The sequence below is a fragment of the Trachypithecus francoisi genome, unplaced genomic scaffold, assembly GCF_009764315.1.
Source record: "Trachypithecus francoisi isolate TF-2019V2 unplaced genomic scaffold, Tfra_2.0 Lachesis_group13, whole genome shotgun sequence".
Taxonomy (NCBI): domain Eukaryota; kingdom Metazoa; phylum Chordata; class Mammalia; order Primates; family Cercopithecidae; genus Trachypithecus; species Trachypithecus francoisi.
The window spans coordinates 38,638,677-38,656,324 of record NW_022681458.1 but is presented as its reverse complement, the minus strand read 5'-3'; the positions used below and the strand labels follow the sequence as shown (position 1 = coordinate 38,656,324).

At 40.6% G+C, this 17,648-nt stretch overlaps 1 protein-coding gene across 1 annotated transcript in view; it reads left to right on the top strand.

Moving 5' to 3' along the window:
• FAM117B (family with sequence similarity 117 member B) overlaps positions 1-17,648 on the top strand; it is a 133,396-nt gene that overhangs the window by 57,202 nt on the left and 58,546 nt on the right. Inside the window, exon 2 of the mRNA XM_033230676.1 lies at positions 6,486-6,637. Coding sequence (XP_033086567.1) covers positions 6,486-6,637 — 152 coding nt within the window. The remainder of the gene's footprint in view (positions 1-6,485; positions 6,638-17,648) is intronic.

The window sequence follows — 17,648 nt, the reverse complement described above, 5'->3', positions numbered from 1 at the left end:
TACCCTCTGCTATATGTAGTTAATCTCTCTGAAGACTCAATTTTTTTTTTTTTTTTTTTTTTTTTTTTTTGAGACGGAGTCTTGCTCTGCCGCCCAGGCTGGAGTGCAGTGGCCGGCTCTCAGCTCACTGCAAGCTCCGCCTCCCGGGTTCACGCCATTCTCCTGCCTCAGCCTCCCGAGTAGCTGGGACTACAGGCGCCCGCCTCGTCGCCCGGCTAGTTTTTTGTATTTTTTTTTTTTTTAGTAGAGACGGGGTTTCACCGTGTTAGCCAGGATGGTCTCGATCTCCTGACCTCGTGATCCGCCCGTCTCGGCCTCCCAAAGTGCTGGGATTACAGGCTTGAGCCACCGCGCCCGGCCTGAAGACTCAATTTTTAAAGAACCAGTCAAGTGTCAAGTTCGAGCCGTAGTTTTTATTTGAATTAACCAAAAAGCATGTGAATTTATTTCATACACTTGTCATTGTTGATAAATGATAGTAACATCAGAAGTCATTCTTTTCTCTGCATCTCAAGTCTTCTTCATTTAGGAAATTAACAAAGAAAACTAATTTTTTCATTGGCCATTTACCACATATTGCCTGTATGTCACGGTTTGCCTTAATCACTGGGATGGGGGGTGGGAAATAAAATTCCTGCACTGCAGAATCATGCTCTGTACCAGAACACAGGAACAGTCAGGAACCTTTCCAGTGAACTATGGGTTTGGGTGGCTGTTTGAGGAAGATTTTCCAGAGGAAGTTACATCTGAACTTAATTTTGAAAGGTTAAGCATGAATTAGTCACACCAAATAAAGGGATATAAGGGTAGAAACAAGCACCTGGAGGCATGTAAGGGCACAGTACATACTGGGAACTGCAAGTCCATGGTCTTAGTGTAGGGATCGAGGCAGTGCAGGCCAAAAAGTGAGGCTTTAGAGGCTGGATCATGAAGAGTCTTGTTAGTTGTCAGTCTCGTCCTGTGGATTTCCTTATAAATACAGCCTTTGTTCACTTAGTCTGGGAACTTTTGAGTCATCTTTGCTTCTTCAGGTTTTCCTCCCATAACCTCCTTAATAATTAGGCACCAAATCCTGTCAGTTTTGGGAACTTGGATTGAAATGGAAAAATGACAAGGTAGATGTAGGCTGTGTTCTTTATTACAGGCTGTGACTTACTCTTTTTAATTTCTAGGGCTTAGTGCTGACTCACAGCCCCTTAGTGTCTGAATGAATGGATTAAAGGAAGGGAGTTCCAAAGATAAAATGTTCAGTATTTTTATACCTATAACTCACCTGTTCTCCAGTTCATTATCAAAATAATAATAATCTGGTCGGGCACGGTGGCTGACGTCTGTAATCCCAGCGCTTTGGGAGGCTGAGGTGGGCGGATCACCTGAGGTCAGGAGTTGGAGACCAGCCTGGCCAACATGGAGAAACCTTGTCTCTACTAAAAGTATAAAAATGAGCTAATGGCCGGGCGCGGTGGCTCAAGCCTGTAATCCCAGCACTTTGGGAGGCCGAGGCGGGCAGATCACAAGGTCAGGAGATCAAGACCATCCTGGCTAACACGGTGAAACCCCGTCTCTACTAAAAAGTACAAAAAACTAGCCGGGCGAGGTGGCGGGCGCCTGTAGTCCCAGCTACTCGGGAGGCTGAGGCAGGAGAATGGCGGGAACCCGGGAGGCGGAGCTTGCAGTGAACTGAGATCCGGCCACTGCACTCCAGCTTGGGCGACAGAGCGAGACTCCGTCTCAAAAAAAAAAAAAAAAAAAAATGAGCTGGGTGTTTTGGTGATGCATGCCTGTAATCCCAGCTGCTTGGGAGGCTGAAGCAGGAGAATCGCTTGAACTTGGGAGGTGGAGATTGCGGTGAGCCGAGATCATGCCCCTGCACTCCAGCCTGGGTGACAGAGCGAGATTCTTTCCCCCCAAAAAAGAAATAATAATAATCCAATAATTTTAATAATCTTTGGAGGACTGGTTGAAAAGTTAACTCTTAGATTTTTAATTTAAAAAAAATGAAATCAGACCCATTAGTAAGGTCTGTTGAATTAACATACTGGTAGGCAACTGAAGCAACAATGGTCATAGTTAGGGAAGAAAAGTGCCAGACAGCTTTTAGCCATTTGATATAATGAATAGATACCAGTTTACATTGTGTGTGTGTGTGCCTTCCCACCCTGCCAGCTGAGACTAGTTTTCTTGAGACTATCCCAAAAGGGATTTTTTTTTTTTAGTTAGAGGAAAAATTGTGAACATGTATACTTACTGCGTTTCACTTGTCACAGTTACTAATGTGGGTACATATTTTCCTGAAAATGAATATATACTGCATTTGTTTTCTGAAAATGTACTACAAAAGGAAAACTGAACATGGAGAGATAGGTAGCATTTAGAACAATTAGGTATTAGTGAAATAACTGTGCCATTTTGAAAGCAAATTATGTGTCTCAGACGTATTTGTGAAGCAGCTTTTATGATTTTCAGCAACAACACAGTTGCTGTAACTATTGTATTAGTGGAATTGAATCTTATGCGGGTCACATAACCACCTGAACTTTTGTACTTGTAGCTATGCAAGACCCTTACCAAGATAATAATGTAATATAGAGAGGTGTCAAGAGGTGTTTTCATACATATATTTGCCATCTTACAGAATAGAATAACACTGTAATATAATATTATGAATATATTTTTAAAATATTTGTAAAGCCCCTATGAAAGTTAAGCATCAATGAGCTAAGCTCTTGCCCTTCCCTGCCAAAAGATAAAATATATGAGGGTGTTGTAGCACAGAAACCAAGACATAAAGACATGCAGTAGAAACCAGGGGTCAGCAAACCTTTTCTGTAATGTACCATGTAGTAAAAATTTTAGACTTTACAGGTCAAGAGGTAAAATCAAAGATACTATGTAGGCACTAATATAATAAGAGAGCACACAATTTTCCACAAATTTTTAAAGGACAAAATTTCAAAATATAATCATTGAATGCATTTTTTTGTAATACAGCTCTAATGAGAAGAGGGAATTCTTTTTAAAGGGATAACATTTCACTTAATTCTAGTTAAAAGTTAGTGTTCCGTATCATCAAATCAATTGCAAATGTTCATCTGCTAATGCTGATCTATATGAAATTTTACATATCATCTTTGAATTTGACTTTTCACCCAGACAAGAGATACACATGGCATAACTTTGTCATTATGATTTGTAGTGCTGAGCAGCAGTGTGAAGCAACGAGGGGGCCATATAAGGTCTTTGCTGTGTGTGCTTAATGCTGCCTTTTTTTTTTTTTTTTTTTTAGCACAAAAGCAGCCATAGACAACCTGTAAATGAATGATCATATTTGTGTTCCAATAAAACTTTACTTATGGACACTAAAGTTTGAATTTGATTTAACTTTTATGTATTACAAAATATTTTAATTTTTTCCCCAACCATTAAAAAATGTACAATCCTGTTTTAGATTGCTAGCCATACAAAAAAACAGATGCAAGACAGATTTGGCCTCTAGGCTGTAGTTTTCCCAACCGCAGATATAAATCATAAAAATTCCCCAAATCTAATATAGGTATTTTTGTATTTTTAAGCATTTTATGATTTCAGAAATTAATAACTTGTTTTAAAAGTGTTTCTATTGTTTTAATAACTTTACTCTGACAGTATATTCCATATAAAAATTCAAACATTATAGAAATGCCTAAATTAGAAATTAAAACACTAATTCTGTCCCCCAAAAGGTTAGGTGCATACTTTTTCCAGGTTTAAAAAATAAATGTACTAACACTGGCCGGGTGTGGTGCCTCATGCCAGTAATCCCAGCACTTTGGGAGGCCAAGGGGGGCAAGTCACTTGAGATCAGGAGTTCGAGACCAGCCTGGCCAACATGGTGAAACCCCGTCTCTACTAAAAATACAAACGTTAGCTGGGCATGGTGGCGGGTGCCTGTAGTCCTAGCTACTTGGTAGACTGAGACAGGAGAATCACCTGAACCTGGGAGGTGGAGGTTGCAGTGAGCCTAGATCGCCATGCTGTACTCCAGCCTGGGTGAGACAGAGCGAGACTCTATGTCAAAACAAAACAAAAAATTAACACTTTTATGCACATCTAATTACTTTTTAAAACAAAATATGAGATCATACCTTTTATAAATGGTGAGGGCTTTTTTTCACTGACTTTATCATGAATGACTCTTTAGACCAGGACCTGTGTATCTATGTGCTTATTCTATGAATGGCCTATCATATTACATATTACATACGACTCTGCCGTAATGTATCCAATCATCCTCTCATTTTGGACATTTTGTTGTTTCTAGTTTTCTGCAATTCATTGTTATGTGCTCTTTTTGTAAATACAATTTTAAACTTGATTATTATTTGAAATAGTTTTTTTAATGCCACTTTGATTTGGGGGCTTAATCTTAAAGGAATGTGCACATTGAATATAGTTTTATTGTGGTCCATTTATTTAGGAGAACACATTTTCCTTTTTTGCTGGCAACTATGGGGTAAGGGTAGTTAGAATTATTCTCACAGAAAATTACACATAGGTTTATTTTCTAATTATTAAATCATGTATGAGGTATTGGTTGGTACTTAAAGTTTATTTTGATGTATCAAAACTTGCCCTGCATTATTGAAGAATTTAAGCTTTTATAAATAAAAAATATTAATCAAATTAGCTATTGTATTATTAACTAGAAATCTGATGTTTACAATGTTTTAATTTTCTGATGTAGTAAAAACTATTTCCTGTACAGTGAAAACAGATGTTATTGCAAAACCCAATTTTTTCTTTGAGATAGAGTCTTGCTCTGTTGCCAGGCTGGAGTGCAGTGGTGCGATCTTGGCTCACTGTAGTCTCTGCCTCCCGGGTTCAGGTGATTCTCCTGTCTCAGCCTCCTGAGTAGCTGGGATTACAGGCGTCCGCCACCACACTTGGCTAATTTTTGTAGTTTTAGTAGAGACGGGGTTTCGCCATGTTGGCTGGGGTGGTCTTGAATTCCTGACCTCAGGTGATCCTCCTGCCTCGGCCTCCCAAAGTGCTAGGATTATAGGCGTGAGCCACCATACCTGGCCAAAACCCACTTTTTTGTATGTGTCTTTCCTCACATTACTTATCAATGTGAGGAAACATTAATAAGTAATATTATATTAATATTACATTAATAAGTAATATGCTTTAATGCCACTGTATTATTTTACTATTTTAATTTACATTGGATATCTTGGATTATATTGGCAAATACCCACTTTGTTTGCTCAGAAATGAAACCTACCCCTGTTACAAAGCTGGTGGTTGGTTCTTGGCAGTTGATTAGGTTTATGCATCCCCTAGGATACTCTCAAAAGCAAGGGATCAATTAGCAAGATGTTAATTTGTCTTTGTCTTTTGGGCTGGTACTAAGTTATTGTGAAGCAGATGTGTTATTACTCCATCCTCTGTGAAGATTGAGGAATATGATGAGCACTAAGTGCCGGAATTACTTTTAGATGTCATTATCAAATAACATTGTCACTAATTTTTTAGTGACAATATTTCGTGAAAGATTGTCACTGATTTATTTTTATATTTTCCCATGATAATTACCTTCCTGTCTTATTTTCATTATGTCCTTATATTTCCCTGAAATGTATCAAACAAGGGTTTAATTTATAAACAAAAAGAAGAATCCAAGTAAGAATTTGTTGGATATGAGGGATACATTGATTCTATAGAAAATTCCTGGGCCCAATCTGTAGAGATTTTGATTTGGTAGGCCTAGGGTGCGTCAACTGTTTTCACTCAGTATAGTTCTCTGGAGAGTCATGCAAGTTATTGTGTGTATCAGTAGCTTGTTCCTTTTTGTTTCTTTTTATATACAGTAATCCTTCTTTATCCTTTTTTTTTTTAATGGTTTCAGTTACTTTTAGTCAACCTTGGTCTGAAAAGATTAAGTAGAAAATTTCAAGAAATAACAATTTATATGTTATAAATTCACGCCATTCTGAGTAGGGTGATGAAATGTCTTGCTGTCTCACTTCCCCCACCAGGAACTTGAATCATTCCTTTGTCCAACCTATGCACGTTGTCTATGCTTCCTACCTGCTAGTCACTTTGGAGCCCTCCCAGTCATTGGATTGACTGGCATGGTTTTGCAGTGCTAATGTTCGAGGAATTCTCGTTTTACTTAATGGCCCCAAAGCCCAAGAGCAGTGATGCTGGCTTGTTGTTATACTTGTTCTATTTTATCATTAGTTATTGTTGTTAATCTCATGGTGTGCCTAACTTACAAGTTAAACTTTATCATAGGTTTGTATATATAGGAAAAACCAGTGTATATAGAATTGAGTACAATCTGCCGTTTCAGGCATCTTTACTGGGGGTCTTAGAAGTATCCCCTGTGGTTAAAGGGGATAACCATCGTTAAGTTGGAGAACTTTCTACATAGTTTAAAACTTAGTTTCTGCTTTGTTTCTTTCCTAATTTTATTAAAACAAGCATTTTTGTCTTAAATCTAGGTGACAAAACACGACAGCCTTCTTCAAGCCCCTCCAGTATTATCCGACGCACTTCCTCCCTGGATACTCTTGCTGCACCGTATCTTGCCGGGCACTGGCCTCGTGATAGCCATGGGCAAGCTGCACCTTGCATGAGGGACAAAGCTACACAGGTAAGCTTACTATAGTTCTTATCCTGAAGTGTTTTTCTCTGAAGCTACTTCTTGTAATATTATTTGTTCTGCTTTGAGTAGAACAAACATTAGTGTATATTAGAATTAACTTGAGAAACTTATCAAAAAGAGCAGATTCCAAGCCTGACCTCCAGGTATTCTATAGTAGGTCTTTGTTGGGGCCTGGGAATGTGCATTTTAAATAGCTATCAAAGTAATTCTGATACATACAGATAATTTATGAACATACTTTTTTTCCCACTTATTCTTTATAAGTTGGTTTACAACAGGGGTGTCCAATCTTTTGTCTTCCCTGGGCCACATTGGAAGACGAATTGTATTAGGCCACACATAAAATATACTAACACTAATGAGCTTAAAAAACATTGCAAACAATTCATAATGTTTTAAGAAAGTTTACGAATTTGTGTTGGGCTGCATTCAAAACCATCCTGGGCCTCATGAGGCCCATGGGCTGCAGGTTGGACAAGCTTGGTTTATAACATCATATATTTAATATATGGAATTTGGTCTTAAAAATTTGTAACAGCAAAGATTAGTGACCATCTAAGCTTACGTTTTTGTGCCAGAAAAACCTTCATGTATTGGGAGATGGGGACTGTGTTACTTTGCTGATCCTACAAATGTAAATATCCTGACAAAGGGACTCTGGAAGCAAAGTTTTATACTTCTAGGTTTGTAAAATTGTTTAATATAAAGGGATCTCAAGAAATCATTCAGGGCCGGGCAGGGTGGCTCACGCCTATAGTCCCAGCACTTTGGGACGCCGAGACGAGTGGATGGCTTTTGAACCCAGGAGTTCAGTATCAGCCTGGGCAACATGGTGGTGAAACCTCATCTCTGCAAAAAATAGAAAAATTAGCCGGGCATGCTGGTGCACACTTGTAGTACCAGCTACTTGGGAGGCTGAGGCAGGAGAATCACTTGAGCCTGGGAGGTCAAGGCTGCAGTGAGCAGTGATCATACCATAGCACACCAGCCTGGGCAATAGAGTGAGAACCTGTCTCAAAAAAAGGAAAAACAAAGAAGAAGAAATCATTCAGATCTACCCCTTAGATTTACAGATGAAGAAGCTGAGGTCTAAGGTCATACAGCCAGTTGAAGACTGCATCTTAGTTTGGTGTAGTTTCTTTCATAGTAATTACCACAATTATAATTAATTATTTGTATAGTTATTTATTTATGGTTTCTTACAGTCACTAGACAGTGAGAACCATGAAGATAGGGATTGTGTCTGGCTTGTCTATTGCTGTATTTCTATGCCCAGGACTTAATACTATATGGAGAATAAATTGCCCAAGGAATATTTGCAAAGGAATGAATGAGCAAAAAAGTTACAGCTTTTTTGCTAGTGAAGAAAGAAAAACATTTAAAGATTTAAAAGATTTTTTATACTGATTGTTGAAAATCAGGTAAGGTACATCTCGATTTAGACTTCAGATTTACGTTACTCCTGGTCTCAGCATTTTTTGAAGAATGTTTTTTGTTTTTTCTCTCTCTCTCTTTTTTTTTTTTCTCTGAGATAGAATCTCACTGTGTTGCCCAGGGTGGAGTGCAGTGGTGTAATCTTGGCTCACTTCAACCTCTGCCTCCCGGGTTCAAGCGGTTCTCATGCCTCAGCCTCCCGAGGAGCTGGACTACAGGCGTGCACCACCACGTCTAACTAATTTTTGTACTTTTAGTAGAGATGGGGTTTCACCATGTTGGCCAGGCTGGTCTCAAACTCCTGTCCTCAAGTGATCTGCATACCTCAGCCTCCCAAAATGCTGGGATTATGGGTGTGAGCCACCACACCTGGCCTGAGATAATGTTTTTTATTTTTATTTTTTGAGATGAAGTCTCTCTCTCTCTGCCAGGCTGGATGGAGTGCAGAGGCACGATCTTGGCTCGCTGAAACCTCCACCTCCCGGGTTCCAGCGATTCTCTTGCCTCAGCCTCCTGAGTAGGTGAGATTACAGGCACATGCCACTACGCTAATTTTTTGTGTTTTGGGTAGAGACGGGGTTTTGCTGTGTTGGCCATGCTGATCTTGAATTCCTGACCTCAGGTGATCTGCTGGCCTCCCAAAGTGCTGGGAGTACAGGCATGAGCCAACGTGCCTGGCCCTGAGAGAATGTTTATTAAAGAACTAAGTAAACACGCTTTTCTGTGGTGGTTTTGGATTTGTATATTAATTCCCAATATTCCAGGTATTCTTGGTGGGCTCAGTTTATTTTCTGTTCTGATAATCTTGAAATGGAATCCTACTGTTAGGGCAGACGATTGGGATTTGAATTATCTTGGTGTTTATACTTTAGTGCCAGCTACAGAAATGAAAATGTAGACTGTACTCCTCGAAAGTAATGAATCTTTTCTGAAATTGATTTTTTTTCTTTCTTTTTTCGGGATGGAGTCTCACTCTGTTGCCTAGGTTGGAGTGCAGTGGCCTGATCTCAGCTCACTACAACCTCCACCTCCCAGGTACAAGCAGTTCTCCTGTCTCAGCCTCCCAAGTAGCTGGGACTGCAAGTGCACGCCACCACGCCTGGGTAATTTTTGTATATTTAGTAGAGATGGGGTTTCACCATATTGGTCAGGCTGGTCTCGAACTCCTTACCTCAGGTGATCCACCCGCCTTGGCCTCCCAAAGTGCTGGGATTACAGGCATGAGCCACTGCACCCAGCCTAAAATTGACTTTTTTAACCAAAGAGTTCTGTGAAACTCTGCAGTTATTCACAGTCTGTAACTTTGCTGAGCTTAGGGCTTATAGTTTGGAAAATGAATACGGTGTCCACTTGCTTTCTGCTTCATCCACATGTCACATTTAAATTTGTAGAAGTTTATTTCCTTGAGCATTGCTACAGCACCCTTTATTTCTACTGCAGTTTTAGGTTCAGTGGGTTCAGACATTTTGTCATGTTAGTAAAACTATGCTATCATGCAAGCCATTGGGAGCTCCTTAATCTGTGGATGCAGTTCAGTAAGTCTTTTCAGCAAATTGCTGTGACCTAGCAAATGAATTAAAATATAAACCCTATACTCTCTGCCTTTTTATAAACGTCCCCCAAATTGGGAATGTTAAGGGTACACAAATAAAAAGAAAATTTAGGTCTGGGTGTGGTGGCTCACGCCTGTAGTCCCAGCACTTTAGGAAGCTGAGGTGGGCGGATCACCTGAGGCCAGGAGTTCGAGACCAGCCTGACCAATATGGTGAAACCCCATCTCTACTAAATATACAAAGATTAGTCAGGCTTGGTGGCAGGCGCCTGTAGTCCCAGCTACTCGGGAGGCTGATACAGGAGAACTGCTTAAACCCGGGAGGTGGAGGTTGCTGTGAGCTGAGATCGTGCCACTGCACTCCAACCTGGGTGACAGAGTGAGACCACATCTCAAAAAGAAAAAAAAAATAGAACATTTATAATTATCATACTGTTAATCTTATTTGTAAAGCTCATGCGTAGAATCTCCTAAAAGATAACTGGGCACTCCAACCTTTCAGTTACATAGTGGGCTCTCATCTTTGGCAAGTGAATTTAACATTAACAAAATTAATCAAAAACTCTCAGATTCCTTATTTGCAAATACTGGGTTTCCCTAAGTGTATGCTAGTTAAATCAACTTTTAAAAATTGTGTTAAAATATATATAACATAAGGTTTGCTGGTTTGACCATTTAAAAATGCATGTCTATGTCGTTTTACTGCACTTTATTTGGCTTCACAGATACTGTGTTTTTTTTTTTTTTTTTTTTACAAATTGAAGATTTGTGGCAACTCTGCAGTAAGCAAGTCTGTCGGGGCCATTTTCCAAAAATGTGCTTACTTTGTGTCTCTGCCCCATTTTGGTAGTTCTTGCAATATTTCAACCATTTTCGTTATTATTGTATCTGTTATGGTGATCTGTGCTCAGTGATCTTTGATTTTACTGTTAATTGTTTTGAAGTACCATGAACCATGCCCATATAAGACGGGGAACTTAATTGATGAATGTTGTGTGTATTCTGACTGCTGTTCCCCTGAGTCTCTCCCTCTCATTGGGCCTCTTTGTTTTCTCAGACACAATAGTATTGAAATTAGACAAATTAATAACCTTACAATGGCCTCTAAGGGGTCAAGTGAGGTGGAGAGTTGCATGTCTCTATTTCAATCAAAAATTAGACATGATTAAGCTTAGAAAGCAAGACATATCAAAAGTTGAGATAGGCCAAAAGCTAGGCCTCTTGTACCAAACAGCTAGCCAAGTTGTGAATGCAAAGGAAAAGTTTCTGAAGGAAATGAGAAGTATTACTTGAATGAGCATTATGAATGATAAGAAAGTGAAACAAACTTTATTTTTTTTTTTTAATTTTTATTTTTATTTTTTTTTTTGAGACGGAATCTCGCTCTGTCCCCCGAGCTGGAGTGCAGTGGCCGGATCTCAGCTCACTGCAAGCTCCGCCTCCCGGGTTCACGCCATTCTCGTGCCTCAGCCTCCCAAGTAGCTGGGACTACAGGCGCCCGCCACCTCGCCCGGCTAGTTTTTTGTACTTTTTAGTAGAGACGGGGTTTCACTGTGTTAGCCAGGATGGTCTCGATCTCCTGACCTTGTGATCCGCCCGCCTCGGCCTCCCAAAGTGCTGGGATTACAGGCTTGAGCCACCGCGCCCGGCCAGAAAGTGAAACAAACTTTATTGCCAATATGGAAAAAGTTTTAGTGATCTAGATAGAAGGTCAAACCAGCCACAGCATTCCAAAGCCTAATCTAGAGTAAGACCTTACTTAATTCTCTTCAGTTCTTATGAAGGCTAAGATAGGCAAAGATGCTACAGAAGAAAAGTTTAAAGCTAACAGATTGATTCATGAGGTTTAAGGAAAGAATCCATCCTCGTAACATAAAAGTGAAAGGTGAAGCAGCAAGTACTGACACAGAAACTGTAGTAAGTTATCCAGAAGATTCAGCTAAGATTACTGTTCAAGATGACTACACTAAATAAGAGGTTTTTTTTTTTTTTTTGGGAGATGGGGTCTTGCTCTATCACCTAGGTTGGAGTGCAGTAATGCAATCATAGCTCGGTACAACCTTAACTCCTGGGCCCGGGGCTTAATCAGTCCTCCTGTCTCAGGTTCCTAAGTAGCTGGGACTGTAGGCACACACTGACATGCTTGGCTATTTTTTTTTTTTTTTTTAATGTTTTTGTAGAGACGGGGTCTTGCTGTGTTGACCAGGCTGGTCTTGAACTCCTGGCCTCAAGCTATCCTCTCACCTTGGCCTCCCAAACTGCTGGGATCACAGGTGTGAGCCACCGCGCCCAGCTAGATTTTTAATGACAAAACAGCCTTATCTTGTAAGAAGATGCCATATAGGACTTTCATAGCTAGAGTGAAGTCAATGCCTGACTTTAAGGGACAGGCCATCTGTCTTGTTAGGGGCAAATGCAGCTGGTGACTTTAAGTTGAAGCCAGTACTCATTTACCATTCTGAAAATCCTAAGGCCCTTAAGAATTATGCTAAATCTACTCTGCTTTTGCTTGATACATGGAACGACAAAGCCTGGATGCCAGCACATCTTTTTATGGCATGATTAACTGAATATTTTAAGCCCACCGTTGAGACCTACTGTTCAGAACAAAAGATTTTTTATTACTTTATTACTGCTCATTGGCAATGCAACTGGTCACCCAAGAGCTCTGATGCAGATACACACAGAAAGGAATGTTGCTCTCATGCCTGCTAGCACAACATCCATTTTGCTGCCCATGGATCCAAGAAATAATTTTGACTTTCAAGTCTTATTATTAAGAAAATACATTTGGCCGGGCGCGGTGGCTCAAGCCTGTAATCCCAGCACTTTGGGAGGCCGAGACGGGCGGATCACGAGGTCAGGAGATCGAGACCATCCTGGCTAACATGGTGAAACCCCATCTCTACTTAAAAAAACACAAAAATCTAGCCGGGCGAGGTGGCGGGCGCCTGTAGTCCCAGCTACTGCGGAGGCTGAGGCAGGAGAATGGCATAAACCCGGGAGGCAGAGCTTGCAGTGAGCTGAGATCCGGCCACTGCACTCCAGCCCGGGCGACAGAGGGAGACTCCGTCTCAGAAAAAAAAAAAAAAAAAAAGAAAATACATTTAATGAGGCCATAGCTGCCATAGATAGTGATTCCTCTGATGGATCTGGGCAAAGTAAATGGAAAAGCTTTTGGAAAAGATTTGCCATTCTAGGTGTTATTAAGAACATTTGTGATTTGTAGGATTAGGTCAAATATCAGCATTATCAGGAGTTTGGAAGAAGTTGATTCCAACCCTCATGGATGACTTTGAGGATTTCAAGACTTTAGTAGAGGAGGTCACTGCAGATGTGGTAGAGATAGCAAGATAGCTAGAATTAGAAGTAGAACCCGAAGATGTGATTGAATTGCTGCAATCTCATAAAACTTAAGCAAGACAAATTGCTTCTTATGGATGAGCAAAGAAAGTGGTTTCTTGAGATAGAATCTACTCGTGGTGAAGATGTGGTGAATATTGTTGAAATGACAACGAAGGATTAAGAATATTACATAAACTAACTTAGTTTTTAAAGCAGTAGCAGGTTTTGAGAGGGTTGTCACCAATTTTGAGAGAAATTGTACTATGGTCAATATGCTACCCACGCAGCATTGTGTGCTACAGAAAAATCTTTTGTGAAAGGACCTGAGCCCATTGATGCAGCAAACTTAATTGTTGTCTTATTTTAAGAAATTGCTGGCCGGGCGCGGTGGCTCAAGCCTGTAATCCCAGCACTTTGGGAGGCCGAGACGGGCGGATCACGAGGTCAGGAGATCGTAGACCATCCTGGCTAACACGGTGAAACCCCGTCTCTACTAAAAATACAAAAAACTAGCTGGGCGAGGTGGCGGGCGCCTGTAGTCCCAGCTGCTCGGGAGGCTGAGGCAGGAGAATGGCGTGAACCCGGGAGGCGGAGCTTGCAGTGAGCTGAGATCCGGCCACTGCACTCCAGTCCGGGTGACAGAGCGAGACACCGCCTCAAAAAAAAAAAAAAAAAAAAAAAGAAATTGCTGCCCGGGCGCGATGGCTCACACCTGTAATCCCAGTACTTTGGGAGGCTGAGGTGGGCAGGTCACGAGGTCAGGAGTTCGAGACCAGCCTGACCAACATAGTGAAACCCCGTCTCTACTAAAAATACAAAGTCTAGCAGGGCGTGGTGTGCACTTGTAATCCCAGCTACTCAGGAGGCTGAGGCAGGAGAATCGCTTGAACTGGGTGGCAGAGGTTGCTGTGAGCCAAGATCATGCCATTGCACTCCAGCCTGGGCGACAGAGTGAGACTGTGTCTCAAAAATAAAATAAAATAAAATAAAATAAAATAAAAATAAATAAGAAAGAAATTGCTGTAGTCACCCCGGCCTTCAGCAGCCATCACCCTGATCAGTCAGCAGCCGTTAACATCAAGTCAGGACCCTCCACTGTCAAAAAGATTGTGATTCATTAAAGACTCAGATGATCATTAGCATTTTAAATCAGTATTTTAAAATTAAGATATGTATGTTTGTTAAGACATGTTATTGCACAGTTAATACACTATAGTATGGTGCAAACTAACTTCTATATGCACTGGGAAACCAAAGATATTCATGTGACTTGCTTTACTGTGTTACTCCCTTTATTGCAGTGGTCTGGAACTGAACTCCCAATATCTTTTGAGGGATAACTGTATATAATTTAGTGGCATTAATTACATTCACAATGTTGTGCAACCGTTGCTAACTATTTCCAAAACGTTTTCATCACTCCAAAAAGAAACCCTGTAACTCCCTATCCTCCTTTTTTCCTCACTAAATACCACTGGCAGTTAATACTTAACCTTTCTTGGTTAAAACAAATACTTGCACTTTCTGTTTCCATGAATTTGCCCATTTCTTGTAAGTGGAGTCATACAGTTTGTTCTCCTGTGTCTGACTCATTTCACTTAGCATAATGTTTTTGAAGTTCATTCATGTTGTATTATTTATTGAACTTAATTCCATCCTGTCTTACTCCTGCCTCCTTCCCTCTGTTGCCTAGGCTGGAGTATAGTGGGATGATCACAGGTCATTACAGCCTCGACCTCCTGGGTTCAAGGGATGCCTCCCCTGCCCAGCCTCCTGATTAGCTAGGACTATAGGCTTGCACCACTATGCCCACCTTGTTTTTTGAGTTTTTAGTAGAGACAGGATCTTTCTATGTTGCCCAGGCTGGTCTCGAACTCCTGGCCCCAAGTGATCCCCACTCCAGCCTCCCAAAGTGCCGGGATTACAGGCAAGAGCCATCACACCTGGCCTTAATCTCTCTTAATGGGTAAATAATATTACATTTATCAATATACCACATTTTGTTTACCTATTAATCTGTTGATGGATATTTGGGGTATTTCTACCTTTTGACTGTTGTGAACAATGCTGCAGTGTACATACAGGTATCTGTATGAATCCCTGCTTTGCAGTTCTTTTCGATATATACCTGAGAGTGGAATTGCTAGGTTACATGATAATTCGATGTTTAGTTTTTAGAGGAACTGCCAAACTGTTTTTCACAGCAGCTGTATCATTTTCCATCCCCATGCATGAAGGTATATAATTCTAGTTTCTCTATATTTTCACTAACACTTGTTTTAAAAATTATAGTCATCCTAGTAGGTGTGTTGTATCTAATTGTTAGGATTTGTTTTCCCATATAACTAATGGTGCTGAGTATCTTTTCATGTGCTTACTGGCGATTTGTCTATCTCCTTTAGAGTTCAGACACTTTCTTAACATCTCTGTGCCTCTGTTTCCTTTTTGTAAAAATGAGAGAACTATAGTACCAATTTTTTGAGGTTACTTTGAAGATTAAATAAAGAAAACATGGCCAGGCGCGGTGGCTCAAGCCTGTAATCCCAGCACTTTGGGAGGCTGAGACGGGCAGATTATGAGGTCAGGAGATCGAGACCATCCTGGCTAATACAGTGAAACCCCATCTCTACTAAAAAAAAAAATACAAAAAACTAGCTGAGTGAGGTGGCGGATGCCTGTAGTCCCAGCTACTTGGGAGGCTGAGGCAGGAGAATAGTGTAAACCTGGGAGGCAGAGTTTGCAGTGAGCTGAGATCCGGCCACTGCATTCCAGCCTGGGCAACAGAGTGAGACTCCGCCTCAAAAAAAAAATAAAATAAAATAAAGAAAGAAAACATATAAAACTCTCAGAACAGTATCTGGCACCTAGTAAACATTCAATAAATGTTCTCTGTTAAATTAAAAATTAAAGTGATTATCTTTATTGTCGGATTTGAACAAGAATGGAATGTAGGTTTTATCCCCTAAGGAATTTGATCTATTGCTTTTGCCTTCCTAGAGCATCCTGTTGAAAAGATTCAGAATAAAGATTGCTGAGACTGATAAGTGATTTCTGCCTTTAGCGAGGGGCTTGGGGCACTTTTATCAGTTATTTGCCAGTCTAGGCAGTGCTGCTGCAAAGAATATGTTGGAAATACTTTATCTTAGGTTGTAGGTGGGTGCTTTCAGAAAGCTGATGTAGACTTTTTTCAGATTTTATCATGTCACTACTCTAAGCCCTGGTTTCTTGATTTTTTTTTTTTTTTTTTTTTTTGGAGACAGAGTCTCGCCCAGGCTAGAGTGCAGTGGCACAATCTCGGCTCACTGCAACCTTTGCCTCCCAGGTTCAAGCAATTCTCCTGACTCAGCCTCCTGAGTAGCTGGGATTATAGGTGCCCACCACCATGCCCGGCTAAATTTATTTATTTATTTTTTGTATTTTTAGTAGAGATGGGTTTCACCATATTGGCCAGGCTGGTCTTGAACTCCTGACCTCAGGTGATCCGCCCACCTCAGCCTCCCAAAGTGCTGGTATTACAAGTGTGAGCCAGTGTGCCCGGCCTGATTTTGAAATAATTATGTATTACTCTCAGGCCTTTCCAGCTCCTAGGGGAAGATTGGAAATGGGAGAAGGAGATTCTGGAAAATAGAGAGAAAGAGAAATGCAGCATTTAAAAAGTTAACAAGGCCAGGCGCAGTGACTCAGACCTGTAATCCCAGCACTTTGAGAGGCTGAGGCAGGCGGATCACCTGAGGTCAGGAGTTCAAGACCAGCCTGACCAACATGGAGAAACCGCATCTCTACTAAATTAACCAGGTGTGGCAACCCATGCCTGTAATCCCAGCTACTTGGGAGGCTGAGGCGGGAGAATAGTTTGTACCCGGGAGGTGGAGGTTGTGGTGAGCTGAGATTGCACCATTGCACTCCAGCCTGGACAGTAAGAGCAAAACTTCGTCTCAAAAGAAAAAAAAAAAAAAGTTAAGAACATGGAACAAGTTTTGAAAGATGTTAATCTCTCCTCCTGTCCCATACCCCACCTCATCATTTACTTTGGTCATGAGAATGAGTGAATAAGGTTTTACTGTACATGATTATTTATCATCATAATTACTTGACACAAAGGTTTTCTTTTTTTCTTTTTTCTTTTTCCTGTCTCTTTGGCAGTCATTCTTTATTCTGTGTATGTTCAAATACCCTGAGAGCCTTCTAGCTTAGTGCTCCAGCATGTCAATGGGCCTAATTGCCTATAAGACTGATTTGCCATTTCTGCTTTAGAGTTTGTACAGAGCTACAATGTCACCAACCTCTGCCCCCACACTGCCTCTGTGTTCTTTTAAAGATTCTTGTCTGATTCTTTGCAAGTTCGCCTTCCAAAAACGTTAGATTAATTTATATTTCCAGCATTAGCTACCCATGTGGCAGTTCTGTTAATTTGGTTTAAATTACCTGATTTTCAGAGTGCCTTTTGTATTTGCTGACTATACCAATTTAGGGAGAGAAACTGTAATGTGTATGCGTGCTGGCATTATTTGGGATTCCTTTGACTCAGAAGGTATTTTCTTTCCAACTTTCTTAACCGAGGCCTATTTACCTTATAGGTGATTTATCTGAGTATTTAACTTTATGTGACCTGGGTGATTGAGGTCTGGTTTTCTTTCCTATTTCTTTCTTATTTTAAATTTTCTTTTA